General features: G+C 42.7%; 4 protein-coding genes across 15 annotated transcripts in view; 2 read left to right on the top strand and 2 right to left on the bottom strand.

The window, feature by feature from the left end:
* mRpL38 (mitochondrial ribosomal protein L38) overlaps window positions 1-3387 on the top strand; it is a 57419-nt gene extending 54032 nt beyond the window's left edge. The window contains exon 9 of the mRNA XM_075674858.1: window positions 3145-3387. Coding sequence (XP_075530973.1) covers window positions 3145-3284 — 140 coding nt within the window. The 3' untranslated portion in view covers window positions 3285-3387. The remainder of the gene's footprint in view (window positions 1-3144) is intronic.
* A 12474-nt stretch (window positions 3388-15861) lies between these two features.
* LOC142564017 (AN1-type zinc finger protein 1-like) lies at window positions 15862-21886 on the bottom strand. Of its 2 annotated transcripts, none has more exons than XM_075674825.1 (7): window positions 21599-21886; window positions 21251-21293; window positions 21103-21172; window positions 20796-21021; window positions 17884-18077; window positions 17741-17821; window positions 15862-17652 (listed from the first exon to the last, which is right to left on the bottom strand). In XM_075674825.1, exons 1-7 carry the CDS (start codon window positions 21666-21668, stop codon window positions 17485-17487), a joined length of 852 nt encoding a protein of 283 aa, XP_075530940.1. In that variant the 5' UTR covers window positions 21669-21886; the 3' UTR covers window positions 15862-17484. The 2 variants fall into 2 exon arrangements, with proteins under 2 accessions (XP_075530940.1, XP_075530946.1); XM_075674831.1 differs by having other exon boundaries at window positions 21103-21148.
* Window positions 21887-22213: 327 nt separating this feature from the next.
* Window positions 22214-26856, top strand: LOC142564010 (periodic tryptophan protein 1 homolog). The gene has a single exon (XM_075674813.1). The coding sequence runs from the start codon at window positions 22214-22216 to the stop codon at window positions 23627-23629; it is 1416 nt and encodes a 471-aa protein (XP_075530928.1). The 3' UTR covers window positions 23630-26856.
* Window positions 22728-27986, bottom strand: part of LOC142563960 (ankyrin repeat and SAM domain-containing protein 6-like) — a 33487-nt gene continuing 28228 nt past the window's right edge. For all 11 annotated transcript variants that reach the window (XM_075674729.1, XM_075674716.1, XM_075674740.1 and 8 more), the window contains 2 exons: window positions 24005-24069; window positions 22728-23948 (listed from right to left, as the gene is read on the bottom strand). In XM_075674729.1, coding sequence (XP_075530844.1) covers window positions 23832-23948; window positions 24005-24069 — 182 coding nt within the window. In that variant the 3' untranslated portion in view covers window positions 22728-23831. The remainder of the gene's footprint in view (window positions 23949-24004; window positions 24070-27986) is intronic.

The following is a 27986-nucleotide window of genomic DNA, read 5'->3' as shown; positions in this document are numbered from 1 at the left end:
GGATTCTTTTAAGTTCCCAGACAAGCATGTTTTTTATTACTGTTCTTAACTCTTTTCAAACTGTGTCCACAAAACGTCAGTCACCTGTGATTGGTATGTGGTGGTTCTTTCTCTTTGGTGGCAATATGAAAAGGCCCTCTCACCAGGCCGTCAGAAACTCTGGCTATGTACTAGAAGTTGTAAGGTGTTGTCCAGGGTGCTTTCTACTGCAAGAATTCTTAGAAATGGTTTAGGCCCAAACAATGAAACATTCCTTTCCTTCGAGCGCTTCCTAACCTTACGTGAGGCCTCCTTACAGCGAAGGACCGATGGAGGAAGCAAGCATACTCTTAAAGCTCCCTTCATTCGACTTCATGTAAGGAGCGGTTGCCGCATGCCTGGGTTTGAGATTATCTCCTAAAAGCTTTACACGAACACCATTATTCAATAAAAAATTTTGTATCGTTGCACAATCTTTAAATTGAAGAGCTAATATAGAGAAGCGTGGACGCTTTCTTCTAGTTTTGTTTGCTAAACTTTAAAAAAGTAGCGCATTACAGTGAAAAACTTGATGTGCTCCATCAACGCTGGCACACCGGCGTCGTGCAACGCCTAGCAACGCTTTCATGCCGCACGCGTGACTGAAACGAACATGTCTGGCAAGACGTACCGTGCTCGCGCTTCTCCGCAGGTGGGCGACAGCGCGCATGTGCAAGCAAAGGCCCCGTGGTTAAGCAGTGAGGTGAAGCACTCGTTCAGGGCCAGGAGCGGCATAAGGACGCATGAAGGTAGCTTTGGAGCTACCTTATGCTGAGGAAGCACTAAGGAAGCCTTCACTGAGGGCCCCTCAGTAAGGAAGCTTTCAGAGTGACATAAGGTAGCCTCACCGCAATGAAGGCTTCCTTACTGAGGTAAGGAAGATTTCATTGTTTGGCCCTTAGTAATAGCAAAGATACAAGACACTACAATGTTTCAAGTCACTGGTGCAAGGAAGCAAATCGCTACATCTGCAAACTACATTCCTCTCCTGTTTTCTCCTCTATTAGGGCCCATATTTTGACACCATATTCCCTGCCCCTCTTTGTTTTTATTCTTTCCCGTCTTTTGCTGTGTGGCATGTTTCCAGAAGTGGTTTTGCACGCTGTTCATTTCAAAATAATCCCAGAGTTTTTGCTATTGCTTGATACCTTTGTGCTGCAGGTTAGTACACATGTGAGTTGGAGGCAGCAGCAGTGATGTTTTCTGCTGGCAGGGATGGTGGCTCCTTCGAGAAGAAGGTGGCACAGGCTTTTGTATAAATTGAGTGATTCATCTGCGATTTATCACGTTGAGGGAATGTTAGCCATGAAGGATGACTTGGTTTTTGATAGCTCAAATAGAGTTAGAGCTAAGATTTGCTATTTTGCAGAGCTTTGCATTGATAAAATGGGGAAGGTAAAATGTTGTACATTTTAAACTGATCTTGACTTTCTTATTTCTTTTGATTATAGACATATCTTTCTGGTTGACAGTGATCAGTTGACAACTTGTGATGATGGCACTCATTACTTCTTTTTGGTGATGCAGTCCAGATACCTTTCAGAAGCTAGTATAAGTGCACAAGTCTCGTAGCAGCCCTTGTGACTTTTGAATATCAAAATGACATTTTTGGGGTTTTAATTCCACTAAGTGCTGCATATGTGTCTTGTTTTTCTGTTTTTTGCCGTGACGCTTAAAAATCTTTGACTTGGCAGATTTTGTTTGGATATCTGGCTATAAGGTTGGTTAGGAGTTTTATGGTGGTCACGGATGTTACTGGTGGTGGTTTGCTTGCTAAGCTCACTTCATGTGCCCTTTATGTTGGTGCATAATTACGTTTCCTCATTCTTAACGACACTGTTGCTTTCAAACTGTCAAAGTAGCTTTGGTCCTTGAAAATTTTGTTGTCTGGGCCATAGAAGTCTGTTAAGAACACTTGAATTTATTTTGCAAAAAAGCTGCAACAAACCGTGGGTGTAACATCCTGTAAAGACTGCTAACAGCTACACTTTTATATTTCTTTTTCCCTCATTCTGTCCTCTCGATGAATATTTGCTTCATTAAACTTCATATACATGGTTCATTAAAGATGTATCCAAATTACATTGAATGAGAGTAAAAGGACATGAGAAATTAAAATATTTGTTACAATTGCTCTTTTTCTATAAATGAGGTATGCAGGGCTCTCAGCCAACGTTAACCAAGCTGTTAAAAACACTCTTATGATAAACAGTTACGAGACCTATGGTGTTAGGTTATTAGTCCTCTTCTGCCACCAGGATAATGTCTGTGTACTAACTACCTGAGCAGTTATAGAACTTATTTAATTTTTGAATTAAGGGTGTCACAATAAAAAATAATGCTGTTACTGCATCCTAAAACACCAAATTCAGTTATTTTCAGCTTGCTATTTCCTGCATAATTATTTTACTGTGCTTTACTCACAATGCGCGAAATATAAGTATGTGCCTTGTGATTATGCGCCCACGTGCTGTGACACCAAAAGTGATTTGAAGGAAGTGACTGCACTCATTGGCCAACTTGGCAACCGCCTGGAAGTGGCAAACTGTTGGTGTTGACATTGGCTTCTGCTGATCATGAGCTGCGTGTGCCACGAGATGATTGCATCCTATGTGATAACCAGGCAATTGCCGAATAAGGCAGTGAACAGAGTTAGTTCCTTCAAATCACTTTTGGGGCCATTGGTGTTGCAGCGCACAGTTGGGTAATCACATGGCACTCTTCATACTTTGTGCACTACGACTAAAGCGTGCAAAAAACAATTACGCAGGACGTAGCTCACCGAAATCAACTGTATGGGATGTTTTAGAACAAAATAGCGGCTTTTCCATCAGAACTGATGGAAAAGCTGCTATAAAGAGGCCAAATAATTATTGTATAATTAGCTGAATAATTTGTACACAAAAATTATCCTGTGGTGGAAGAGGGCATCGTAGATCTTACGCTCATATGTTGAACCACTTTTGCTTAACAGGTTGGCTAACATTAGCTGGTGCACCCTGTATAAGGAGTGGTTGTTCAAGTTCACTTGCCCACAAGATTTTCGGCACACACAAATGCATAGCCATGCATATGTACCATGGGTTACTTTGTGCAGCACTGCCTTTTTTTTTAACCCCCATGCAGGAAAGTACAAAGACCTGCAACCCTTCAGTATTTACCCAGAAGAAGAGTACGAGGATCCCAAGATGAAAGCTTGGAGAGAGCAGGAAGAGTTTGAGCGCAAGTGGGCTGAGACACAAGCTGCCAAGTCACCGTCTTCATGATTGTTTCTGTAACTTGCATGGATAGATGCTTAATTTCTGTGTAGGCGTTTCATCAGGACTCAATAGGATGTTTATATAGTTAATAAAAGGTGTTGTGCAAGGACTGCACTTCAAGAAATTTCACAGGTTACATGAGGCAGGCTACTGGTTAATGAGGTAGCCTCATCAGTGCCCTCCCAATTAAAGGTAGTGGTTTTCTGTACTGTCTGTACTATTTGAGATACCTATCACCTTGAAACTTTTGATGACAGTCTCGAACGAAACTGCATACCATGCGTTCGATATCCACATACATTTTTTTTTTTTTTTTCAGTGATGCCCTCGTCATGCACCCAAAAGCACAATAGAGAGCTTAAAATAGGGGCCCCAAAGCTTTGGGGCCCTAGAGAAATAGAATCGAAGCCACTGCACATGTACGACACGCAGACTATGTTTGGGTTTTGCGTAGGGCATGCTATTGCCATGATTTAACGGGAGCCCGAAGAGCTGCCACAAAAGCTTTGCGTCGACAAACATGGCGGCACCCATTGAAGCAACGGCTCTAACCTAGCACCTACCTGCATTCGTGTAATGCATGAAGTTCACAAGCTAGGAAAAGTGACTGCGGTTATCACTTTCTCTCAACTAGCGTGTGTGATGAAGATTGATTTATTAGACGCCGCCGATTCCGAATTCGATTGTCAATTTCATGGCTCCTAGGCCTAACACGGCTTAACTTGGCTGGTGAAGGCACGTAAAGTTGGTTCCTTGAAACTAAGCACAACTAATTGCTTGCTGCTAATAGAAATTGTAACCTCTAAATTGTAATTAAATGTAGAAACACGAATGTTAAAATTACTCTTATGATAAAATGATATATTTTATTTGTAATAGCTTTTCTTTAATGCCGTTGTAGCGCTGCAGGTGGAAGACGCTATCCGCAAACACAAAACCCTATTCTAAAACTCTTCACTTTTGTGTGCCCTAACACCCACAAAGCTCTTTGGGGCCCCTATTCTAAAACTCAGTACAGCTAAAAAAGCTGCACATCATAGCCGATACTAATGGCGTGCACTGGATACAATGCAATGACAATACTACCCACCGGAGGGGCTATGGTGCTGTGCTGCTAAGCCGGAGGGCATGGGATCAAATCCCAGCTGCAGTGGCCATATTTCAATGGGGGTGGAATGCAAAAATGCCTGTTGTGTCAAAGCCAAGTGACTGAAACTTACTTTCAACCAAGCATTTCTAGAAACTATGGCTTGCAAATGGAGTCATGATGGCTGCAGTGTAAACCAAATAACAAAGCATTAAAGTGGTGGCACAGCTTGGTTGCTTGATCTGGCTCTGTTTAGCTATATGATGGAACCTATCCTATGTGGCTGTGGACACGTCACGTTCCAATCATTTAGCAACACCCTTTAAAGAAAATATCTAGGATTGTGCGCTGATAGACAGTGTCCATAGCATAGCCCCTATGTGGAGTTCACGACTTTAAAATGTTCAAAAGTTAGCCCCAGTTCTCAAGGAATTCCAGCAGCACATATATTTTAAAGGAGTTTTAAGCACCCTTGAATCTTTGTAAATTCAAAGGCTTTCAAGGAGGTGTATGAATCGTGCAGGTAAGGCTTCAAACCTAGAATGAACAGTAACTGTTTAGGTAGTGTTGATTTTACTTGCGATTTGAAACTAATTATTTGTTATTCAGTGATCTAGGGGAGTTTGGTTGAAACTCTACTGTAGATTTTGCTGTGACTCTACTTCATAGGATCTATAATAAAACCTCACTATAACAAGGTTAAAGGGGCAACTAAACTTCGTCATATTTATTCAGTATAATGATTTTCTGCCCTCATGACTGACATTGACCACCAGGAAAGGCAGTTAGTAAAACGGGTGAGCTCAAATACTTTTATTGCGATAGCAATTATATAGACCCTACGGGCGCATTTTTGCTGTCATCGTTGCCATGATGTGTATAAACATCGTTGCCACGTGCCGTTTGCTGCTTGTGCGAGTGAAAGCGGGCGAGAATGAGCGGACGATTTTGGCTCAATCTCTCACGTGCAAGGGAGAAAAGTAGGGAGGAAGCGCTGTCTTTCATTACACGTGAGGGAGGCGAGGTAGTGGGGGGTTGTACTTTGGCAGCATCTGCGTATGGCACGTTGGCGCGGGCTTTATCTTGAAAGCGATCTTTTTGGGCAGAGTCTAGGTGGGGGCCGACAGCTTGTTGCTTTGCGTGTACTGTGTTCTCGCCGCTCAATTTGAATTGAAGCGATGGACAACACGAAGGTCACTTTGCTCGCTGCTGCTGCCGCATTTAGTCACGCCAGCGCTTAATTTGACAGCAAGGGTCTGCGGTCATCTAGTGCGATGTGTGCATCTTTGCCTTTGTGCACCGACATGTACCATGCAATTGTTAATTTAGTCAGTAAGAGAATGTTGAGAAGTTTATACGGCCGATACCTTGCTTCGTATGGCTGTCTACTAATTTGCTATCGGAATCGATGCTTTGCGTTTGGGGTGAAAGACTTTTTTTTATTTTTTAAAGGTGCACTCCGCATGGTCGAAGGACTGCAAAACATTGTTTTTTGCTGTATTTTCACCAGCAAGGTGAGCTGCTTTTAATTATATGGACACTCCAGGGGAATTTCCGTAGTTGTCGCCGTAATGTTCTGTATAAAGTCCAAGAGCGATAACATCATGGCCACGCACCGTATGCTGTAGGTGCGAGGGGAAAGCATGCAAGGGTGAGACATGACGGGTGGTGGATTGCTGTGGCGGCGTCTTCTGGTGCACGCAAGGGAGGAAGGTGGGGGTATAGAGAGGCAGGATGTTAAAGACAGGGCAGCGCGCATCTCCACTTCTACTCCGACAGTAGCTGCACATGGTGCAGCTGAGCACGGCCTTGTGCGTCCGGTTTTGAAGGTAATCTGAGGTGGGTTCAAAGGCTAATTGACCTGAGATAGCTGATGGCATTGTGTTCACATTGAAGCAAGAGGCTGCGCGAAAGGAATTCCTTCACTGCTACTGCCTCTCTTCATCACGCCAGCATTGCGATAGGGAATGTCTGTGGTAATACTTGACATAGTGCTTGTTAATAATTAGTAAGCGAATGTTATAGCTTTTACAGCTGATAAAGACACTAACCTGACTGCATATATAGCTGTCTAATAACTTGCTATGCAATCAGTGCTTCACATTTCAGGCGATATTGCAACTTTTTCTAATGCAGCGGTCAGTGCTAATTCATGTTAACTGTCGTCATGTGCAGTCAAGTAGCGATGCAACAGGTCTTACAGAGCATTAGTCTTGTGCTTCTTACAGAGGCACAGGGCTGATGCTCTGTCTTATATGCCTCTTTCCTTCGTCCTGTGTCGCACTATTCAGAAAAACTGCTGTAAGACAAGGTGTTGCAGTATTTTCCAAAGTTCCGGCAGAGTGCTGCGAGGCTCAAATTTCACACAATACTCGTTGCCGTATGCAAGCAGATGCTCATAAAAACAACAAAAAGAAAAGCACCAACCATTACAATACTCCCCGATGTAAAATTTGAGCGTAGCTCTATACGCGTTTCCATTTTGCGTGCCAATATCTTGTGTTATGACTATATAGGTACACGGTTTATATTTGGAAGAGAATGCTGTGAGTGCCATAGCTGGTGTGGACAATCTGTCTCATGTGGCACATTGCAAACGGAGCGAAGTGTGGTGCGACTGCCTTGCTAATCGGGAGATCGCAAGAAGCAGCGCGTGGGTGATGCATGGGCGTGATTCACAGCAGCCGCTGCAGACAGACCTCCACTCATGCAGTGCTTTGTTTCCATACAGACGACGCCTGCTACTCTGGCCCCATATCGTAGCCATCATTTCTGCGCAGCCCGTCTTGCGCGGCACTACGCTTCTGATGCCTTCGTTCCACCAATGATGAGAGCAGCTCTTTGTTGCGGGGAAATTGTGCCACCAGTGTCAGTGGCGACAACACCCAAGGAATTGTTACATCGAGCCTTACCCGTAGCCGCTCACCATCGCCCCTTGCAGGAGCAGTGATCCCCATCACACACGTTGGTACCGCAAACTGACCTCAGCGCAAAGGGGCAACACGCAGTGCAAGCAGGGAGACAGAGTATCGTAACAATTGTGAATCAACAAACCGCCACGGTGAAAGACGAAAAATGCGATCGAAATGTACACGAGCAGAGAAAGTCTGTTGCATGAATTATGGCTGAAGAGGTGAGCCTCAGCAGGTGTGCCACGGGCGAGCGTAGCCCTCCCCACTTCACCCCCCCCCCCCCCCCCAGGTAACGTAGGCGAGATCCCTCACGCGACTGTGAATACTGTGGCCGCCGGCAACTCAGTGCTGTTGTGACCGGCTGTTAACCCCGCGACAACCTCCAGTCACGGATAGCGCGGTTACGAGAAACGGGCAGACAGCCTCGTCACGGTTCTCACTGGGACGATTTATGGCCACCAGTGGAGTACCTCTGTCAGGAGAGGTTTGGGCAATTAGCGAGGTGACGGTCCTTCACCTGTCAGCCGCCCAAATTGGTGCGTCCATGCCGGAGACGAGGTCAGTGTACTATCCCCCATCCCCGGTTTGTGCCCAGTGATGCGCGTGTTTCCGATAAAGCTCCCTTTGGAGGGAAAGGGCAACAAACCTTGTGATTGGTGGGACCCGAGGTCATCGGTCTCTGGCACCGTATTGGGAGAGGCGACTGAACAACGAACACTCAGGGGATAAAAAGAGCGACATATGGCTGGAGAGATCGGCTGCTACAACTTCTTCACGAACTCTTTCTGTACTACTTTGAATTTCCTTGTAAATATGTAATATAAACTTGTGTGTAAAACGTCTTGGATATCGGGCCCAGCCCCAGGTTCCCTCGCTCCTCCACAAGGAAAGTATATTCCACATCTTCGGACCCTCAGTCGCAACAACGCATGCGCAGGCCGTCTCCCCTCCACTTTCCGCCTTATGCTTTCGCTGTAACCTCCTCCTCCACTTTCCTTCTCGCGCTCTTTCATCTCCTGTGGTGCTCGGCATTCGCTTTTGTCTTTTGCTGTGGTCATTCGCTTGATTACGAGGCACGCTGATGCTCAACGCAGGAATGGGCGCCTAAGAGCTGCACTCTAAAAAGATATTTCTTTATTCCGGTGTCCACTGACGAGTGTTTCACTGAATCCGGAAGTTAGCAGTGCTCAGTCAGCAAGTTCAAGAATCGCTGATAAGCCATATTAAGAAGGCCGTGTGCTGTCAGATTTCCACCTAATCGGCGCAACCAGATCAGCAAAGCTATGTGGAAAAACCTGTGTAAAAAAGGTTAGTTAGGTTCATTTGAAGAACATTTTTGCTTTGTTAAATTATTTTACATGCAGCAGTTTCTATGGTAATATGAAGGGGAATTATGATTACTAGTACAGTGAACTCTCACTTGAGTGAACTTTGAGACCCAAGGAAATAGTTCACTTAATTGAAAGTTCACTAAACTGAATATTCACTAAAATATGGAACAGCACAGGTCACAGCAGACATAAGAGTCAAAAGTGTGAAATACTATTTATGAAGATATATAGACCAATATATACGAAGTGCGTAACAATTATGTTGTTGCCTATCTCATTTTGAAAGAAAAACTAATTTTCATTTGCACTGGTGCTCTTGAAGCGCAAGAAGTAACAAAGCTGTTCAGAGAGTCTATGCTTTTGTGCAGTTCCTCTGGCACAGCTTGTTGCTGCGATACAAGTCTTGCAACTTTCCAAGGCATCCTACAGTCTTGGCTTGAGTTACAGTATTCGAACCAGCCTCTGCCATTGCATCTTCGTCACACTTTTCTTTTTCGGGAAGAACACTGGAAACAGTTTCCCGATCTGATAGTTCAGCACAGGTAACGAGCTCATGTGACACTGCATATAGTCTTCAAATGAAGTGTTGCTGTGAACATCCGGCTGGTGACAGACTTATCTTGGACAAAGTTGACGGTGCGATTCCGTAGTCCTTTGCAATGTCCACTTTCTTTTGACCCCTGTCCAAACGCTGAAAGATTTTGAGCTTGTCTGATACAGAACTGCTTCCATTTTATCGAACTCGTTACCAAAGTGGGTGCACGGCACACAAACTGCAATCCTGCTTTTGTTATCCAAAGTGAAGATGGCCGAACAAAGCCAATGATTAAAAAAAAAAAAGAAGACACACCACGTGGCTTGTTTAGGTCTCCTGCACGGCTTCTTTGCCTCGACTGCACTGTAAGCACAAACCATGTTATGCTGCCGCCGCTGGAGGGGCGATTTGGGGGCGGTGGGCATCAGCTGTGCCAGCGCTACAGAGTGCAAAACTTCGTTGAACTGATTTAAAAATGAGCCCAGGTCCACAAATCAAGTTCGTTCAAGTGAAATATTCGCTTTTGTAAAATTCCTTTAACCGAAAGATTTTTTTTTTTGCTAAAGATGCATAGCAAAACCACTGGGGATTTTCTAAAAGTTTGTTATTCTGAAATATTCGTTAAACCGATGTTCGTACAACTGAAAGTTTACTGAATAAGCTTTGATTTTACTAAAGTTATGTGCCATTTGCTTTGTTTTGCACCAGTCTTGCTGTTGAGATGCACAAAGCTCTCGTTACCCGCCGTGGTTGCTCAGTGGCTATGGTGTTGGGCTGCTGAGCACGAGGTCGCGGGATCGAATCCCGGCCACGGCGGCCGCATTTCGATGGGGGCGAAATGCGAAAACACCCGTGTGCTTAGATTTAGGTGCACGTTAAAGAACCCCAGGTGGTCAAAACTTCCGGAGTCCTCCACTACGGCGTGCCTCATAATCAGAAAGTGGTTTTGGCACGTAAAACCCCAGATATTATTATTATTAAAGCTCTCGTTTTGCATGCTAAACCTCTAAACACAGGGCCTTGAAATCTCCCCATCTTTATCTGAAATGATTCCTATGCAAAGTATGTTTTTATGTATACCTTATAAATAGGGTACAGCATTTTCATTTTTTATTGCCGCCCCATAAATTCGGCTTCTTCCAGTAGATATTTTTAATAGATGACATTTCCCCAGCTTTTTGGTTAACTTTTTCTATCATGCCCAATTTATTTTTGCATTTTTCGGTAGGTATTTGGTTCAGAAATTTGACATTTAAATGTGTTGCTTCTCATCAACACTGTAGTTGCATGTATCCCTACAGCGACATGACTATGCAAGGAAGTAAATTTGATATTTGAGGACAAATAAAAGTAGAATTTGTAAAGTTATGAGAGCACAGAGATCCGACAACTATTAAAGAAAAAGAATGACAAGGTAGGTATGACCCTTTGTTACCATCAGTAAACTTGCCCAGTTCATCTGCTGCAGTGGCCGCTGCTTGGGACAGGGTACCCTGACCCTTTTGGGCAACTCCCCACCCCATTATTGAATAAATAACGTATACCCCATTCTTTGATTCTCATTTTCATTGCAGCAACAGGCAAAACAGAAGCAAATAAGCAAAAACCAAGAAAGATTGCTTGGTCGGCAGGCTCACAGGTGACCTTGGCTTACCAGGCTTGGCTTGCATCGGCGTGGCGATTGGACATGTTAGTGTTCTAGTACAGTTGCTTTTTCTCACTGTTTCTGGGTAAAACCAAATGCCCCCCTTCCCCCCCCCCCCCCCCCCCCCCCCGAATTATTTTTTTAGCTTGAATCGAGAACGCTGAATTCTACTTATAAATACTTGGAAGCTCGCCCATCTATGCACACGTTATCTGCATGTAATCCAATTGATGTGGAAAAAAAGAAAAAAAGTCACAGTTTTGCACACTAGGCGAAGCAATGATAGCAATAGCAAAGTACTACATAACTGCACGAAGTAAGGTTCATAGTTTTATCGAATTGCACTTAACATTCGCTTACTAATTAGCAAGCATGGCATCACGCATGCGCAGGCAAACATAAACCGATCTCACTTTACTGCAAACACGCTGTCACGAAAATGGTGTGAAGAAGAGCGCAAACTAAGGGGAGCAAACGCTTTTGCTGCCTCTCCCTTCAACACATCTGCGATACCCGAGATTATGCTTCCTCCAGGGCTATGTGCACGCGAAGACAGTGCACATGCAGCCACCAGCTAACTTGGCTCACCCAGGGCAGTGCTTGCTTGAGACAAGGTAAAGGAGGTTTATACTGCATTCTAGAGTAAGCAATCTGGCACCTTCTGTGGACTTTTCCTGCACAGAAAGGACAGTTGCATAGAAATACCATGAAAATGTATGACTGCACTGGTACCAGCAGCTCTGTGGTTTACCCACTGTAGTGGCACAGTGTCATTTTGCTGTGGAGTATAAGATCACACTTTGATTTCTGGCCATAATGAGCATATTCTGATAGGGTACGATGCAGGAATGCTCATGTATTGAGCAGTGGTTAAAGATCCCCTGGTGGTCAAAATTAATCTGGAGCACTCCACCAAAAAATTATGGGGTTTTTACATGCCAAAACCACTTTCTGATTATGAGGCATGCCGTAGTGGAGGACTCTGGAAATTTCGACCACCTGGGGTTCTTTAATGTGCACCTAAATCTAAGTACATGGGTGCTTTCGCATTTCGCCCCCATCGAAATGCGGCCGCCATGGCCAGGATTCGATCCCGCGACCTCGTGCTCAGCAGCCTAACACCACAGCCACTGAGCAAACACTCCACCACAGTTTTTGTCATTGCCCATGTTATCTGAACCTGTTCTATGCAGCAATAGCACTGCTTCAGGATTCCACATCTGCTTTATTATCAGACATTTTTAGCACTTGAAGGTGCTGAAGTGGAAGGAATTCTCATTCGAGAATAGCAATTTCTCATTCGAGGAATTGCTGAGGAGCATTATTGAAGTGTATTTACTTCAGTTGAGGGATGGAGCATTCAAGTGGAGAATTTCTGTGAATATGAGGGATGCTTAGAACACTTTATTTAGTGACTGATTTATTGTAAGCTCTACCCAGTATGGTACTGATAGCAGTGGATTTTAAAGCGAAGCTTTTTTTGCATCTGCCCTCGACTTTTCCACTGCTGTTGCTGCTGTATTGAACACCACGGCGACGGGTGTTTGAGAATGTGCATAATATAGCTGCACATGGTAGGGATGCAGGATCCCTTTCCAGCGAGAACTTCGTGGGTGTCGCCACAATGCCCTCTAGAGCTCTGGTCATTACAATGCCCTCTTGATGGCTGTAATTACACATTAGCTCCCTGCAAAAGCACTGTGCTTACTTTTGTACCCAGGTGCTTCAGCCCATAGGCGAGATAATATGGTATAAAGAGAAGATAGAGAATGCATAAAGCCAGCACCATGACAAAACAGGTGAATAATAGCCATTCTTCATTCGTGGCAGCTTGTGTAAATGGCATGATCACAGGAGAAGGGAAAGGTGCCATCAGAAAGCATGCTTTGTTTAGAGCCGCTTCAATAAAAGAAGTGCTACTGCTAGACATGGTAACAGTTGCAGACAAACTAAATATTAAAAAAGAAAACACAGGTATGATGATATATCATACATGCCAGCCTGTGAACATTAAAATTTGTAAAAATCTTAAGGCCAAAACACTGAAATGGGGAGAGGGGAGCATAATGTACATTTTTAAAAGTTTACCCTGAGCACACTACTTTTGTGGGGCACCATATGTACTTTATTTGCAATCATTTACCATTAGATCCAGCACAAAAACAGCAGCTAACTTGGATGACAAATTGACATGCAATACACTGTTTTTCGATCACAGCGGCTTATTCAGCCACTCTTCTGTTGTTCGTTTTGCCAGTTAAAAAAAGTTGTCTGAATAAACTTGTTCAAAGCAGGTATCCCTCGGGTGTCATTTCACAATCAGAAGACTTCCAAAAGTATGGTCAGAGACCAATGAGCGAAACTTTTTGTAAAACATAATTTAGTTATAGTAAAGCTTAACACAACATTAGTAATATCATAGTTCTGTGATTTTACTATAATCACAAACTAAGTTCAGTAAAGTTGGCAGGTATGCTATAGTAACGTGTGCACTTTATCCTATAGACTTGGTAAGTAGCCATATCCATGTGCCAGTCTTAACATTGCCTAAAAGTACTGGCATTCTTTTTTCTTTTTTTCTTGGGGGGGGCGGGGATTATGCAGTGCATTGACTTATGATCACTATAACTGCAGATTAATTCGGCACGCAGCAACTGAACTTGCACGCCTATAGTGGTTGAACAGGTAGAACTCCCAATGTAAATATTTGATCTCTTTTTCAGGGCATAAGTGATCAAACCAGTCCCTGCAAAGCTACCATACTGTAAATACAAGTACTTCAGTAGTTTCACAGTAGCTCGAATTACAGAAGGTACCGTTTTCATAGCCCGCTAATTTTTTATTTCATGCTCTAACCATGGAGTGATTACACATGAAGAGTTAATGAGGCCCTATTTGAAGGGAGTGCCCGGGAAGCTTGTGCTGAATGAGAAGCAATGTACAAAAAAAAGAGTAAAAACACTTTTGCAGGCCTGGAGGGGGGGGGGGGTATTCTGTAAGTGTCCATTTTGTCTCCTGCTGAAGTGCTGATTGGCTGGGGGGACCTGTCTCCTTCAGACTTGTAGCCCAGCCAATCAGCACTTCAGCAGCAGATGAAATGGATAAGTCCACTAGGTGGACACTTACAGAAAATCCCCCCCCCCCCCCCTGCATCACTAGGTTCCAGGGACGTCAAAAATGGTTTACAATAATCAGTTGTCTGATAAAAGCAGAGAGGATTCAATAAAGCAAAATATTCATCTGCAAATATACTTGTACATAGCTTCTTGCCTGCATCTTCCCATGTAACAATATAACAATATTCAGGGTGTCTACCAAGTTGACATTTCCAAGTTCCCTGAGTTTTCCAGGTTTTCCCTGAGTGCCGTTGCACACTTCCCTGAGTGATGCAGAACTATGTTTTATGTCAAGACGGGCTGAAACCATATCACCCGATGCTGTCACTCTCTAGTAAGCACATGAAAAAAATAAAAAGCGACTTAATCCGATTTGAATACTAAGGAGTAGGGTTTATGTTATTCAAAAAGAGAATAGAAGGCAGGGGTTAGTAAAATGCACAGCAAATAAAGTGTCTTCGAAAAAAATTGCAAATGAAGTCGGACATTCACAAATACGAATAAAAAGGAGATGCACATAGAAGCAAATATATTCGAATATGAGCTATTTCTATCAACTGATAGCAAGCTCCTGTAGTATGAGGCCCGAACTCTGTCACAATTGAGATTCTCTCTCACCGCTCGTAAGTCAACCTCAACTGTCCTGACACTCTCAGCCCGCGCACGACGCCTCGGTGTTGTGTTTTACTGCTTTAAAGAGTTTATTTTGGTTTGGATGAGGGACACCTGCATCTCGGCATCAGCCAAAATTTTGTTTTTTGAGCTCAAACTTCTTCAAAACGGCGGCAGCAAGCTTCCTTTCCCGTTTATTCCTCAATGCATACATCATTTCTGTTCTTGTCCTCCTTCTGCCACTCGTTCACCCCAAGGACTATTTGAAGCCTCTTGGCCAGTTGCACAGTCCACGACCGATTTTTAGAACTCCCTAGGGGTCGGGAAAACGTTCGAAAAATCGGCCAGTTGGAAAGAAATAAATGCGTGTCATTTACTGCCCTTAGGGGCTTAAACCGCGACAGGCACGTTCGAAAACGCTCTGAAGGCCTGTCGGTACACATATTAGGCATATCGGCGCTCGTACTGTGACAGGAAATACAGGGTGCACGCGTGTATAATTAAGGAATGCATACTGTGTTCCGTACCAATAGCCCCTTCCCACGCTTGTTATGCTTCACTGCAATACTTCTGCGTATGCTTCACCATGTAACATTTCTGTACAGAGGCGAAGCTGACTCGGGAACCGGCATTATGCAACGCACCGTGTTTTCTAAGTTCCTAAGCCAATTTCGAGGACCACAAATTCGGAGTCCGTGCCATTGCTGACAGCAGCTAATTCTTTCAATAAAAAACTCGGCATCCAACGGCAAGAAGCTTTATAGCGAACGTGGAAGCAGCTAGGCCTAGCGTTGCCGCAGTGGTGGCAACGGCTGCCAGCGGATCTACGAGCGAGAGTGCCGGTTCGAGGTGGCGAAGTAATCAAAACGGCAGCGGTGGTATCTTTGATTATTGCCGTTTCGGACCCGCGGTCACGGTAAAACGTCCAGAAGATCGGACGGCGAAAAGTTCTTGCGTCCGAAATTTCACACGTTCTGATACGTTGACTCTGTGGGTTACGTGGCGGTGCCGCGAAGCCGTCCGAATGATCGGGAATCCGGAAAGTCGGTCGTTGAATGCACACTGGCAACTCCTCCAGCCGACGAAAGCGCGTCAAAGACGATTCATTACGATTCCTGTCTGTTGCTCGAGCCAGCATTGCCGCGACTTTCGACCCTTTCAATAAAATTTGCGCTAATTTTCCCTGATAGAGGCCCAAATTCCGGGAGTTTTCCCTTACTTTTTCCAGACTACTCAAAATCCCTGAGAATTCCCGGTTTTCCCGGTTTGTAGACACCCTGAATATTGTAGAAAATGTACTCTGGCACACTTTAAGCACTAAGACCAGACATTTAAAACAAGCACATGCTCAAACATGACAAATTTTATTCAATGGCAAAGAAACACTTTAAGAATGTTTGGCCAGCGTTTCTACCAGGTTCTGCTAGCTGTGCCTCCTCCAACAACACGGTGCAGCTCGTACATCACTGCCAGTACACATGACTATGGAGCAAATAGTTTATTCCTTCTAAATTTCTAGTTTGAGCCCACCTTTTCCAGTGCTTAATTGTGATTTTCTATTCAAGAGCCAAGCACTTCTGTGGAGACTTCAGAGGTGGCATTCTCGGACAGTCACTTTTAGGATACTTATACCTTCACAAGATTTTGCTTGACAACTGCCAGATGCACCACGTACTTCGCATCTACAGGCAAAAGTAGCGCTAGCGATGCGAAATCTTGAAAAGGTATTCCTGAAAGTGATCACTGGAGAATAGGGCCTCAGTTGTCTTAAACTTGGGCATGTAGTCATGCTGCAATGAACTTAGTGTTACTGAGAGAAACGAGGTTACCTTTAACACGGGATGTGCCTACAGTATGCTGCACACACAATGGATGTGTCCTGTGTGTGTGTCACAACTTCTTCGGAAGGTTTTTTTATGACAAGGCCCATGTGCCAATATTTTCAGTGCAACAAGCAAGAAAAAGAAATTCATTTTTTCATACTGGTGTCAAACCTCTGACAACTTGATTTGAATATTATCGCTTAACTGAATTTTCTCTGTCCAAGTAAAAACTACTGTAAGTTGCAAGTTAGGCATGCACAGATGCTAAATAGTGAGGATTATGCCAGTGCACAAGAGACTCGCACTACAGGCTGTTTGAAAGGTACAGGTGCCCATAGCAATTTTCTTTCTTACACATGCGTTTGCTTCTCCTTATTGAACTGTGCAACATGTAAGCGAGTGTATGCATTGACATACTCCGCAAGCCCTCTGGCCTCCTGTCTATCATTATTGTAGATTGCAGAGCCACTCCTTTTCTGTTCCTCTGCTTTATCCCTTGCAACTGATCCAAACAAAGTGAAATGACCAGGTGGCATAGGGGTGTCAATGGCTTCTTGAAGTTACTTCCACCTCAGCTATCAATGTGTAACATATAAACCAGCATGACGAAACGGTGCTACCTTTGCAGTGCTATTTACATTCAATAAGTGAAAAGGGAGCATAAAAGAACACTTTCAGTGCTCCTCCATGTGGGCCTGAAATGTTCTGCTAGTTTGTCCTTCATATTCACAGAAGTCTGTTGTTGCTGGACTTCATATAATCTCATCTAAATGTGTGTGCCTAAGTCAAGACTATAATAAGTTCACTGTTTGAGGATGTTTAGCATTCCAAAGCTACCCCTGGGCTATGAGAGATGCCCCAGTGGAGCGATCTTTAATTTGTACTAAAATATAAGGACACGATAATTTTTTATATTTCGCCCCTTTTGAAATACAGCTACCATGGCCAGGAGCTGAACTTTTATCCTTGTGCTCAGCAGTACAATAAACTTCAAGAATCACTTCATTGTAGTGAAGGTTTACTGTGTATTCAAAATGTAGAGCTACATATTGCTACAACAAAATAGCACAGTTACCCAGCGAATTCCTGCAAGACATATGAACCTCTATTGCAAATGTTACTCGCTATCCAGACATGGCAGACACTCAAGTTTCCTCAAAATGATAGTCTGCTGCTAATGAATCACAGTTTGGAGCAACATATTCAAGAACTAATGTTTCTGCTTCGTTGAGGAGCTTGGAGTTCAACAGTGTCTCAAAGCTGTCACTCACACCAAGTGCCTTGAAGGTACTTGCATGGAACAGCAGCAATCTCTGCACGAGAAAATTGAATATTTATGGCTTCCAATTTTAAGCATATAGCACACACTGTAGAATACAGTTCCTCTCCATAGCTGCTTACCTTTTCAGTCAGCCTGTTGTTCTGATTTGGAAGTTTCTCAATTAACGCAGTGCTGTCAATTGCTCTCCCCACTGTCCATAACTGTAAATGAACATCTATGAAAATTTCTAGATAATGGCACATATTAAACATTTGAGTATTACCTTGGAAAAATGATAGGGCTTTGAGCGAACCTTGTGACCTTTTGGGAAGTATACTTCAAAATACACCCTGTCGGCAAGGGGGACATTTTTTTCACCAGCAGCATGCATCTTCATTTTCATCAGTTTCACCTTCTGTGCAGTTGGAGATATGCTTGCTTTGCTTGACATAGGTTTTTCAATTGGCTTCTTTGACTCTAGAGGCAGAAAAGTAGAATGCAATGTGAATAAAAATGCAACTCAATGTTATATGCTTTTCTGTTCAATAAAATAATGAATATATGACTTAACAGCATGGTCTCAATTTTCTTAGGAAAGTACAAAATCATCATTACCATCAGCCTATTTTCACGTCCACTGCAGGATGAAGGCCTCTCCCTGCGAGCTGATTCCAGCATGTGCCGGCAAATTTCCTAATTTCACCATCCCATCTAGTTTTCTGCCGTCCTCGACTGTGCTTCCTTTCCCTTGGCACCCATTCTATAACTTTAATGGTCCACCGGTTATCTACCCTGCATGTTACATTACCTAGAAAGCACAATTTCTTTTCTCTTAATGTCAACTAGAATATAGGCTATCCCCGTTTGCTCTCTGATGCACATTGCTCTCTTCCCGTGTCTTTAATGTTATGCCTAGCATTTTCCGTTTCATCACTAATTGTGCGGTCCTTAACTTGTTCTAGAGCTTCTTTGTTAACCTCCAAGTTTCTGGCCCATTAGCACCAGTACAAAGCAATGATTGTACACTTTTCTTTTCAACAACAGTGGTAAGCTCCCAGTCAGGATTTGGTAATGCCTGCTGTATGCACACCAACCCATTTTTATTCTTCTGTAAATTTGCTTATGATCAGGGTCCCCTGTGAGTAATTGAACTAGATAAACATACTCATGTACAGAGCCTAGAGGCTGACTGGCGATCCTAAATTCTTGTTCCCTTGCCAGGCTATTGAACATTATCTTTGCCTTCTGCATGTTAGTTTTCAACTCCACTGTTACACTTTCTCAATTAAGGTCCTCAATCATTTGTTGTAATTCATCCCCACAGTAAAATACAAAATAGGATAAGTGCAAAATATTTTGCTGCAAATTCTAGTTGGGTGCAAGACTTGTCAGCTTCCCCAAATCAGCTCATATGCACTAAGAAAATCATTTTGAAAAAATGGCGCCAAGCACATTGTCCTGTGGCTCGTACTGGCTGTGCAATCTAGAGTGATGCTTGATTTTCTGTGTTGTTTTTATTTTAAAAGGCTTAAAAGCTGCTCCTTGTGCAAGGATACAGAAATGTTTATTTACTTTAATGAGTTCATTAGTTCAGTATACACCGCAAGGTGATATATTAGCATATATCATGTCAACTGATGCTTGTGGTGTATTTTTGTCTGCTGCAATCTGTGCTTATTTGCTTTCTCCTACTTTTATATAAAAGGTTATCTATCTGTATTTCTACCCTTTGCAATTCTCTCTCAGAATTGCAGTATAAATAAATAAATAAATAAATAAATAAATAAATAAATAAATAAATAAATAAATAGTGATATTTATGGAGGGAAGCATTTATTTACGTCTATGTTGCCATTGGTTATCACCACCAATGTTAGCGTGCTTCCTATATTTTATTTTTCTGAGAGTTTCCAACTATTTCGTCTTATGAGCACTTTGCAAAAACAGTTATGCACTTCAATTTGGCAGAAGGTGCCTCAATGAATAGACCCAGAACACAAACATGTTTTCGAACAACTTCACTTGGTGTATGTGCCAAATATAACACTTGTTTGAGAAAATTGTGCATGGCATCAGTGGTTATCGTAATGATGAGGACAATGCTATAACAAATCTTAGAAGCCCTTGGTGTTACACAAGGAGTGTTTATGATACAGAGTTGAACAGAATGGACAATGATATAATCACCAGACTTCTGGGCCTCTGCTGAATATAAGAACAAGAGGAAGGCACAGGCATTTGAAAGGAACAGTTTCAAGAGGCTATAAGAATAATAATAATAAAAAAAAAACTATCTGGAGATTGAGCTGCAAAAGCATTTTGGTTTGACTTCTCTGAACAATAACTTTGCGTTTTTTTTTAAAACCACATTTTTGTGGGCACAAGGAACTTTTTCTCAGCAATTGCTAAAACTTTGACAAAGATTTTTCTCAGAGTCGTTCCTGAATATGGGTGGGTCATGCCTACTGAACCAAAAGAAATCTGTTTGCTTTAGAACTTTTGTGTTAATTAATAGGTTTGTCTAAGAGAGGTGCTTGAAATTTGAGCCGGTAACTTCAAAAAAATTATCTTGTTTAATTCAGAAGCCCAGTGTATCTAAAATAAGCAGAAGAAACTTCAGCTGTGCACTAAAGGTTAAAAAATTATACAAAAAAGCATGACGCTTCTTTACTGATATCCTACTATCTTAAACACATTTCAATATTTTTGTGTAATATTCGGTGTGCTACTGGGGTAGAATTAAAAACCAGCTAAGTTAGAGGCGACTGTAATTTAACACTATAGTCGACCGCTCATCCCCCCTTAACAGCCAAGTGCGCCTGAAACACCACAATAAATTAAGCACTAGGATGACACAAGGAGACGGGACAGAGCACTTCATCCAGCCCCATTGTCATCATGCTTACGGTAAATTTAACATGACGTTGCACCAACTCGGCTTTTAATATAAATCTTGAGGTTTACAGATACAGAGGAAAATTTCTTCATGAAAGTTGGATTTATAGCCTTGCAAATGACCCAGACGATGACCGAGTGAATATTCACTAGGCACCATCAAAATTATTGAGCAAAATATAAAAGCACATCTGCCGTACAAACACAGAGTTATCAGCATTAGTTATGAACAAAGGAATACAATAGCGAATCATGGAGTGCAAAACCGAAGTGTCCCCCGTAACATACACTTACACTTACCTAATATTTTCTGGACCACTTTTGTGGTAAGGGGCATGTGCTCCGATTGTGATGGGAGACATTTGCATTTGTGGTCCTGAGCGTGGCGGTGCCGCACGCAGAAATTAGCTGCGCAGAGTCCACAGGCTATCGGAGTCAGCTCCTTTTGCGTGCACTCACTAAATGTGCATCCGAAAAGTGTTCCGGTCCTACTGCACTTGGCTTCTTTGTCAGTAAGAATGTGGGTCTAGACAGGGGATGCGCAGCAAACACAACACTGTATTCATCTGCACAATTCGCTACTAAAAACAATAAATTGCTCGCATACCTGCACTTGATCGCACACATGCGCATCCGACGTACGATGGTCACTGCTGTTGACAGGGTTGTGTGAAACACTGCATGAGCGCGCTAGTTCCACAAAGAAGAAGAACATGGAAACGCTGCGTGGCTGCATATGATTGTACCACACTTACCAAAACGAGTTCTTGCAGTGCACACACTCAAAAGGTAAAAAATCTGGAAACGGAAGTACAGAAAGCTTTGTGTAACACACGAGGAGTGATCATAACTAATCTTGCTATTGCGACAGGCACGCAGGTAAGGCGCTAAATCTGTCTGTACAGTCACATTATGTGCGCATGACTTCAAGTACACGCACACTGGACATAACTTCTGCGTACACCAAGGCCATGAAGTTATCATAGCTGTTTAAAAAGCCGAAAATCGACAAGAACCATACCTAGTGCGCCTACTCACGTACTGTAAGCGCGCTATGTGAAAGCAGTGTATAAATAAAATCATAGCAGAGTTGATCCACCCACCTAAACGATTGCATGATTCCACGTGACAGTGTTTACCCAGCTGAGGCAGTTCTGCCATAATTTCACTCATACCAGGCACCGCTCATACAAGGAGTTTTGCCGCGGCATACAGTACCGATTAAAGCTTGCCTGCGCGTCTCCTTTTAATTTATATATCTAGATTAATCAGAGTGAATTCGACTGCACTTTTAACAACATAATAAATGATTTCGATGACTACACAGAGTGCCAGCTGATTGCTAAGCAATAAAATCGCGCAAGCCCAGTCAACCAGCTGGATACGATTTGGACTAGTTTCGACTCTACTCAGACCGTGTAAATTAGAGCGTACTTGACAAGTGTAAATGTGCCGTTTCAAAGACTGCACGACAGGCAAAACCACTTGCAAGTGTAAACACGTTTCTTTGCAAAATATTTTTTTAAATGCCAAAAGTAACGATTGTTCTCGCAGTAGCGACGACTTACTCAGAGTATAAAAAAATATAGAGAAAACGTTTTTAGGAGTCTTAGCTTAGTCTAACAGCCTGAAATCCAATCCAATCCAATTCATTAGGCCCTTACATTTGCTGTGTGTCCGCGTGTTCGTCATTCGTGGCTAGCGCATCTAAATTTGCAATGAATTTTGTCCCGTGTGTCACCTGGGTTCCTCGAGGAGTAGCTAAGGCAAACCCCGAAAAAGTAAAATTACTCAGCGAGCAGCTGAAGGAGCTGATAGAAAAGGGTAAACACAAAAACGACAACAAAAATATGGACGGTGACGGCGACCTGGAGGACGGTAACGAAGGAGCGTGTGAAGATGACATTACAGCAAAGTATGGTTTGGATACGTATGATGATGAAGACAGTGCGGCGCAAATGGGTAATCTGGCTGAACTTGCAGTGTACGCAAACAACGCAGACGACCCCTACTTGGACCCTCGAGACGGCGAAGACAGTGAAGAAGAAATAGACGACTTCACTATAAGATCCACCGACAACTTGATTGCGGTGGCACGTGTAGATGAAGATACGTGCGCTACAATTGAGGTATACGTCAACAACCATCAGGAAGAGCATCTCTATGTACACCATGACATAATGCTGCCTGCTTATCCGCTGTGCTTGGAATGGATGAATTTTGACCCAACGGACGCGAATCCTGGCAATTACTTAGCCGTGGGGGACATGACTCCTGTGATCAGCGTTTGGGACTTGGACCTTGTCGACACCTTGGAGCCTGCGTACAAGTTAGGCAAGAAAGCGAAGAAGAAAAAGGCAACTGGCGCCAAGGCAACTATGAGGCACAGTGATGCCGTCCTGAGCCTGTCGTGGAATAAGCAAGTTCGGCATCTGCTTGCCAGTGGATCTGCTGACAACAAAGCACTCGTGTGGGACTTGGACACGGGTGTTCCGGCTAGGTGCCTCTCGGCACACAAAGAGAAAGTTCAATCTGTTGCTTGGCATCCTTTTGAAAGTCACACAATGCTAACAGGCGCATGCGACAATACAGTCAAGCTTTGGGACTGCCGAAATACCGACGCCAGCTTCAAGTCGTGGACTGTTGACGGTGAAGTAGAGAAAGTCTTGTGGAACCACTTTGATCCATTTTACTTCTATGTTAGCACAGACAATGGTTTTGTGTATGGTTTTGATGCCCGTACAGACCAAGCCGTATTCACACTCTCAGCCCACAGTAAGGGTGTCACTGGCCTTGCACTGAGTGCTTACTGCCCAGGATGTCTCATCACAGCGTCGGAAGACAAAACGTTGAAGGTGTGGGACGTATTGGATCACAAACCAGTGTTTGTATTTGAAAAAGACGGGTTGAATGTGGGGTCTGTGCTTACACTAGCCAGCTCCCCAGATGAACCCTTTGTAATAGCCATTGGAGGTGACAACAAATCACTTGGATTTGCGGTAGTTGACCTCAAAGAATGGACTGCCTTAAACTGCTTTGAAGGTCGGAAGCTGCTGAGAGCAGAAATGCAGACAGATGATATGGAGACAGATGCGCCTTCAGGAGCACTTGGTGGCCTTTCACTTGACAATTAAGAATTCCACATGTTATAGATGAAACATGGATTGGCTCAAGATGCCATGCTGCATGACATGAACAGTAATAAAAACACTGCACTGGAATTTTAAGCATAATTTATTGTTTTAACAAATAGGTAATTGTGCAACAGCATAAATGTCCATAAAATTGCCAACTTGGCTTGTACAACCTGGAATTTTCGCAAACATTTAAGACTCGTTACATCTTTTGCAGTTGGTTGATGGCTTCTCGTAGTGCTTCTCTGTTTGCTTCCGTTTTAACACCAATTTCTTCTATGCTTTTTGAGTCCAGATTCACAAATGCTTCCCAGTCAACCTACAAATTACAAAGACAGTGACGTTTCTTGGCAACACAAGTGCACCATGGCCTACCTCATTTTCTTCAAAGTTTTCGGCGTACTTGTCAAGACCTAGTTGTTGCAGAATGCTCATTACACCTGAAAAATAAAGATATGGTACCCAAATAATTGTAGATGTGAAGTTTAAACAAGCTGGTTTATATTGAATGCAGTCATGTTCCTAATTCCACTTGTTTCCTACTCAATCAGTTTGCTAGACAGAAAAATGGCAATGCAATTGTTTAGTTACCATCAGAGTTGCTGGTAGTACACAAATTTTGTTACCCAATATTGCTCTTTGTTACTTATTTGTTTTGTGCTAGCCTCACATTCCCTTATGGCAGCTACTGCAGAAAGAAATTGTGATACTTTCAAGTATACTTGTGGAATCTAGATGAAGTCTGGTCAGCAATGCTCAGTATGCTTTTATTATTATTATTATTATTATTATTCTAAGCGATGCATTTTGTCTGAAATGTTCTCAAAAACATTGAATGGTGGTAATTAGAGGCTAAAAAGTCAACGTCAAGCACCTCAGGATCTGCAAAGTTGAAGTTGAGGCAAATTCGTGTACTGCCCCCATTTTTCATGCAGGTTGAACAACCATACTGGTGGTGCATGCAGAAACTAATGCCAGCTTAGCCACTAGTATTGAAAGAGCGAAACTATACTTGCTATATTCTGTTAATGCAGTGACGTCACTTCACAATTTGGCAGGATTTGTGGCTGGGCAGACTTCCTTCTTACATTATTTTTGTTTTGTGTTGCACTGCATTATGTCCTTGAGCAAGTACCAAATCGTGCAACATGTCCTCCTCTGTTCTAGACTAGCTTGAAATTGGCTGAACCAGGCCTCCATTAGAGCCTTTTACAGATTTTAGCTGACAGTGCCTGCACATGCACCAAATGACATGCGCACTTGTTGATTTGCACACCGCATTCTCCAATTTTTACTCGCTTCAAGTATAACCATTGTGACCTTTCTCTACTTTCTAAATACCTTCAAGGCGTAACCAGTGGCTTAAAACTTGTGGCTCACTCAGTTGTCTCAGATGTTCTGCTAGTAATTGTTGCATGGCTCAATGTGGCAGCAGAGCAGACGACCAGGTGCGCTGGAGCGAGTGCAAAATGCCACAATGTTTGCTCCCATGTGACCGCCTTCTGTGTCGTGACTAGAAATCGGAACTTTAGGCAAAATGCCTATTTTCCACTGAAGTCCTTCTTGTGCCTATTTAACATATAAGCATCAACTATAAGTCTAGAAACATTTTAGTGTCATTTTTATTGTGCCTATAAATGCCCATTTCGACGTTGGTTCCTATATTGAATTTTCAGGGCCTAAAAATGCCTTCCATGCTTTGTCCTAGCCTCAACTTGTTTATAACGTTACAATTTGCTGGGAAACCTCACTGAAGGCAGCTGATTATTACCATAAATGCTTTGCAATTGTAAAGGTTGTCATAACCAGCTTTGCAGCAGTCTATAGAAGTGCTGTGAAAAGGGCACAAACTGCTCTACCTGGCGATACAGTTGAATGTGACTTAGCACACCTGTACACTCACTATATGTTTTTAGCCAAGAAACTTCAAAGGTGGGGCGTAACAATGACCTGGAGTGTGGGGCTCATTTTCTACACCCAAGAAAGGTTTGCAGTCATGTCCAATAGACCTATTGCTGATATAGTTAGTCCGAAACTTAAATTTTTCTCAGACAAAACTCCCGGGTTTTTGGTACCGAAAGAACTGCTCTAACTGGCGAACATTCTGCAATTTCAGAGGGCACTGAATCATTGAACGTTTGGAAATACAAGTATGCGCCACTAACTTCGTTAAATGTTCAGCAGTCTTTTTCTCAATACAAACTAATACTTGCTGAAAAAGGGCGTAGCACAAAACCTGAAAACCTTGGGATAGTGCTTGTTTGTAACTGCTTTCACAACTTTTCCCATGGTGTCTAGTTACACTAAATTTCAGACAAATCTTGCAATCTGCGTAATCTGCCTCATTCTGTTTTATTGAGAAAATAGAATGAATTTCACAAAACAAGGCTTCAGTGAACTGTGCTCCTTAGAAAATATAATTTATCCTCAGATGCGCACCAGAAGTACTTATTAATTGAGCTATTACATGTTTAAGGACTGTAACAGGTGCCTATATGTGCCTTAAATGGCAGCTTTAGTGCTTGTTCAATGTGCCTAAAACATGTTTTAGGGCCTAAACATCCGGTCCCTAGTTATGACATGCACCTCATGGGAAATGAAAACAATAGGAACACATAGACCTGCGAGGGTGATGGAGAAACTGCGCGTGTCAGTGGGTCTGAAACTGATTCATAGAAAAGTTTTAAGAGCAAATTATTTTAGAGGCTATGAGACTTGCAAGTATTTTTTCTAGAGCTTCAAGGTTGAAGGCCCTAATTTAATGCAAAAAAGGTTGAAAAGTGTCTTGTCCGTACTCCTTTGAAGTTCGTTACACAAAGTTGTTCTTACAGAACAATTAGTTCATGTGAGGTTCAGGAACGTAAACAGTATAAAAATACTTCCAGCACACATTAGTGGAGTACTGAAGGTTTATGCATTTGCTGCTTCTAAATTGTTGTGAAACTCCAGTCATGGATGTGTACTCAATGCAAGTAAAAAAAAAAAAAAAAAATGTCAAAGGTTTCCCTGAACAATAATAATAAAAAAAAATATGAAGGAAAAGTACCTTTGGGTTTTTACATCTTTTGGAAGAACAGCTGGATGCAAGAATATAGTTAGGAGTATTAACTGAGTTGGTTGAAAATACAAGGAAATTTTTTCTCTGCAAATTAATTTTCTGGAAGACATCTGCAGCTCCAAGTGCATCTTGTAAAACTTGAATAAAATATATTAAGACATGGAACACAGCTGGATCTGAAGCATTTGTACCATGGTAGATTTGCTTTCACTGATGTGCCTGTTACTTTCGATAAGTCACTTCTAGTGAAGCTTTAGCAGCAGCATTTTGTGGGGATGGTGGGCACCCCAAATGCAGCAATACCAGATTATATTCAGACATTCAAGACACGTAAGCGTTCAAACTGAAGTGTTGCTCGCACGACCGGTGTTGGCTGCAGTGCATTGTGAGCTAGTCTGACAGTACGACTGAGGGAGGGGGTGGGGGGAGGGGGTACTAAAGAAAGAAAAGCAAGCTGCTTCACGTATTGGTGCATGTAAATAAAGACAGCATTACTTTATTAAGACATACTGTTTCCAGGTGCCACATAACATTTGTAACATTTGTCACCATAAAAACGTGCTAAGTATTTCTTCTGGCAAATTATATTAAGGAATAAAAGTCTAGCTGCAAAATATTCCTGTTTATGTGGTCTTGAGCACTGCATGTATGAAGTACTGCTTAGTGAAGCGCTGAAGTGCATAACTATTGAGCAGAGCAAAAATCTCTTGAGAACCACAAGCAAGATGGCAGCAAGGGAGCTTCCAGAAGGCATGCACAGTAGAAATGGTGAGATCAGTCTGTTATAGTTTGTTTAGCATGGCACTTTCAAAATCATGAATGAGTACACACAGGCACAGTGCATCAGGCCTTGCATATGTGTTGCACTCTTCGGCCCTTTTGCTGCAGTTTCAACTCCTTAGCAAGCGCTACCTGTTTCCAACAGGCACACACCCGCTCCGATGACCTTCATGCAATCTCGTACATGGCAACTTTTTGCAATGTAACAAATTATATGAATGATAGTTATCAAATACTAAGCCAGAGCAACCTACTGAGTTTTGCAAAGCAGTGTTCCTGTGTGATCACATCCACATCATTCCTTTCATTCATTCAGTGAAAGTCGGGCGTTTTATGAACCATTCCAGTTTATAAAGTCCAAAATCACTGAAAGGTGAGTGAGAGTGGCAATGCAACTACACAAAGTGAAAAATTATGGTCACTGACCCAGTCAAATTTATTGTTGATGTTTCATGATGAGCGAATATCAATTGTAATGTATTTTCACTTTGTTTTCTTTGTCACTTGCTATGCATATCA

The sequence above is a fragment of the Dermacentor variabilis genome, chromosome 1 (genome assembly GCF_050947875.1).
Source record: "Dermacentor variabilis isolate Ectoservices chromosome 1, ASM5094787v1, whole genome shotgun sequence".
Classification (NCBI taxonomy): domain Eukaryota; kingdom Metazoa; phylum Arthropoda; class Arachnida; order Ixodida; family Ixodidae; genus Dermacentor; species Dermacentor variabilis.
Note: the sequence above shows the minus strand (reverse complement) of the source record. Positions and strands in the feature narration are given on the sequence as shown.

What these genes read in the sequence shown, in the direction of transcription:
- LOC142564017 (XM_075674825.1), bottom strand. Translation starts at nt 21,668, where the DNA reads ATGAGTGAAATTATGGCAGAACTGCCTCAGCTGGGTAAACACTGTCAC. An exon ending in CACTGCAAGAACTCGTTTTG is followed by an intron (nt 21,173 to 21,250) that starts GTAAGTGTGGTA and finishes GCGCTCATGCAG; the next exon opens with TGTTTCACACAACCCTGTCA. An exon ending in ACAACAGGCTGACTGAAAAG is followed by an intron (nt 17,653 to 17,740) that starts GTAAGCAGCTAT and finishes TTTCTCGTGCAG; the next exon opens with AGATTGCTGCTGTTCCATGC.
- LOC142564010 (XM_075674813.1), top strand. Translation starts at nt 22,214, where the DNA reads ATGAATTTTGTCCCGTGTGTCACCTGGGTTCCTCGAGGAGTAGCTAAG.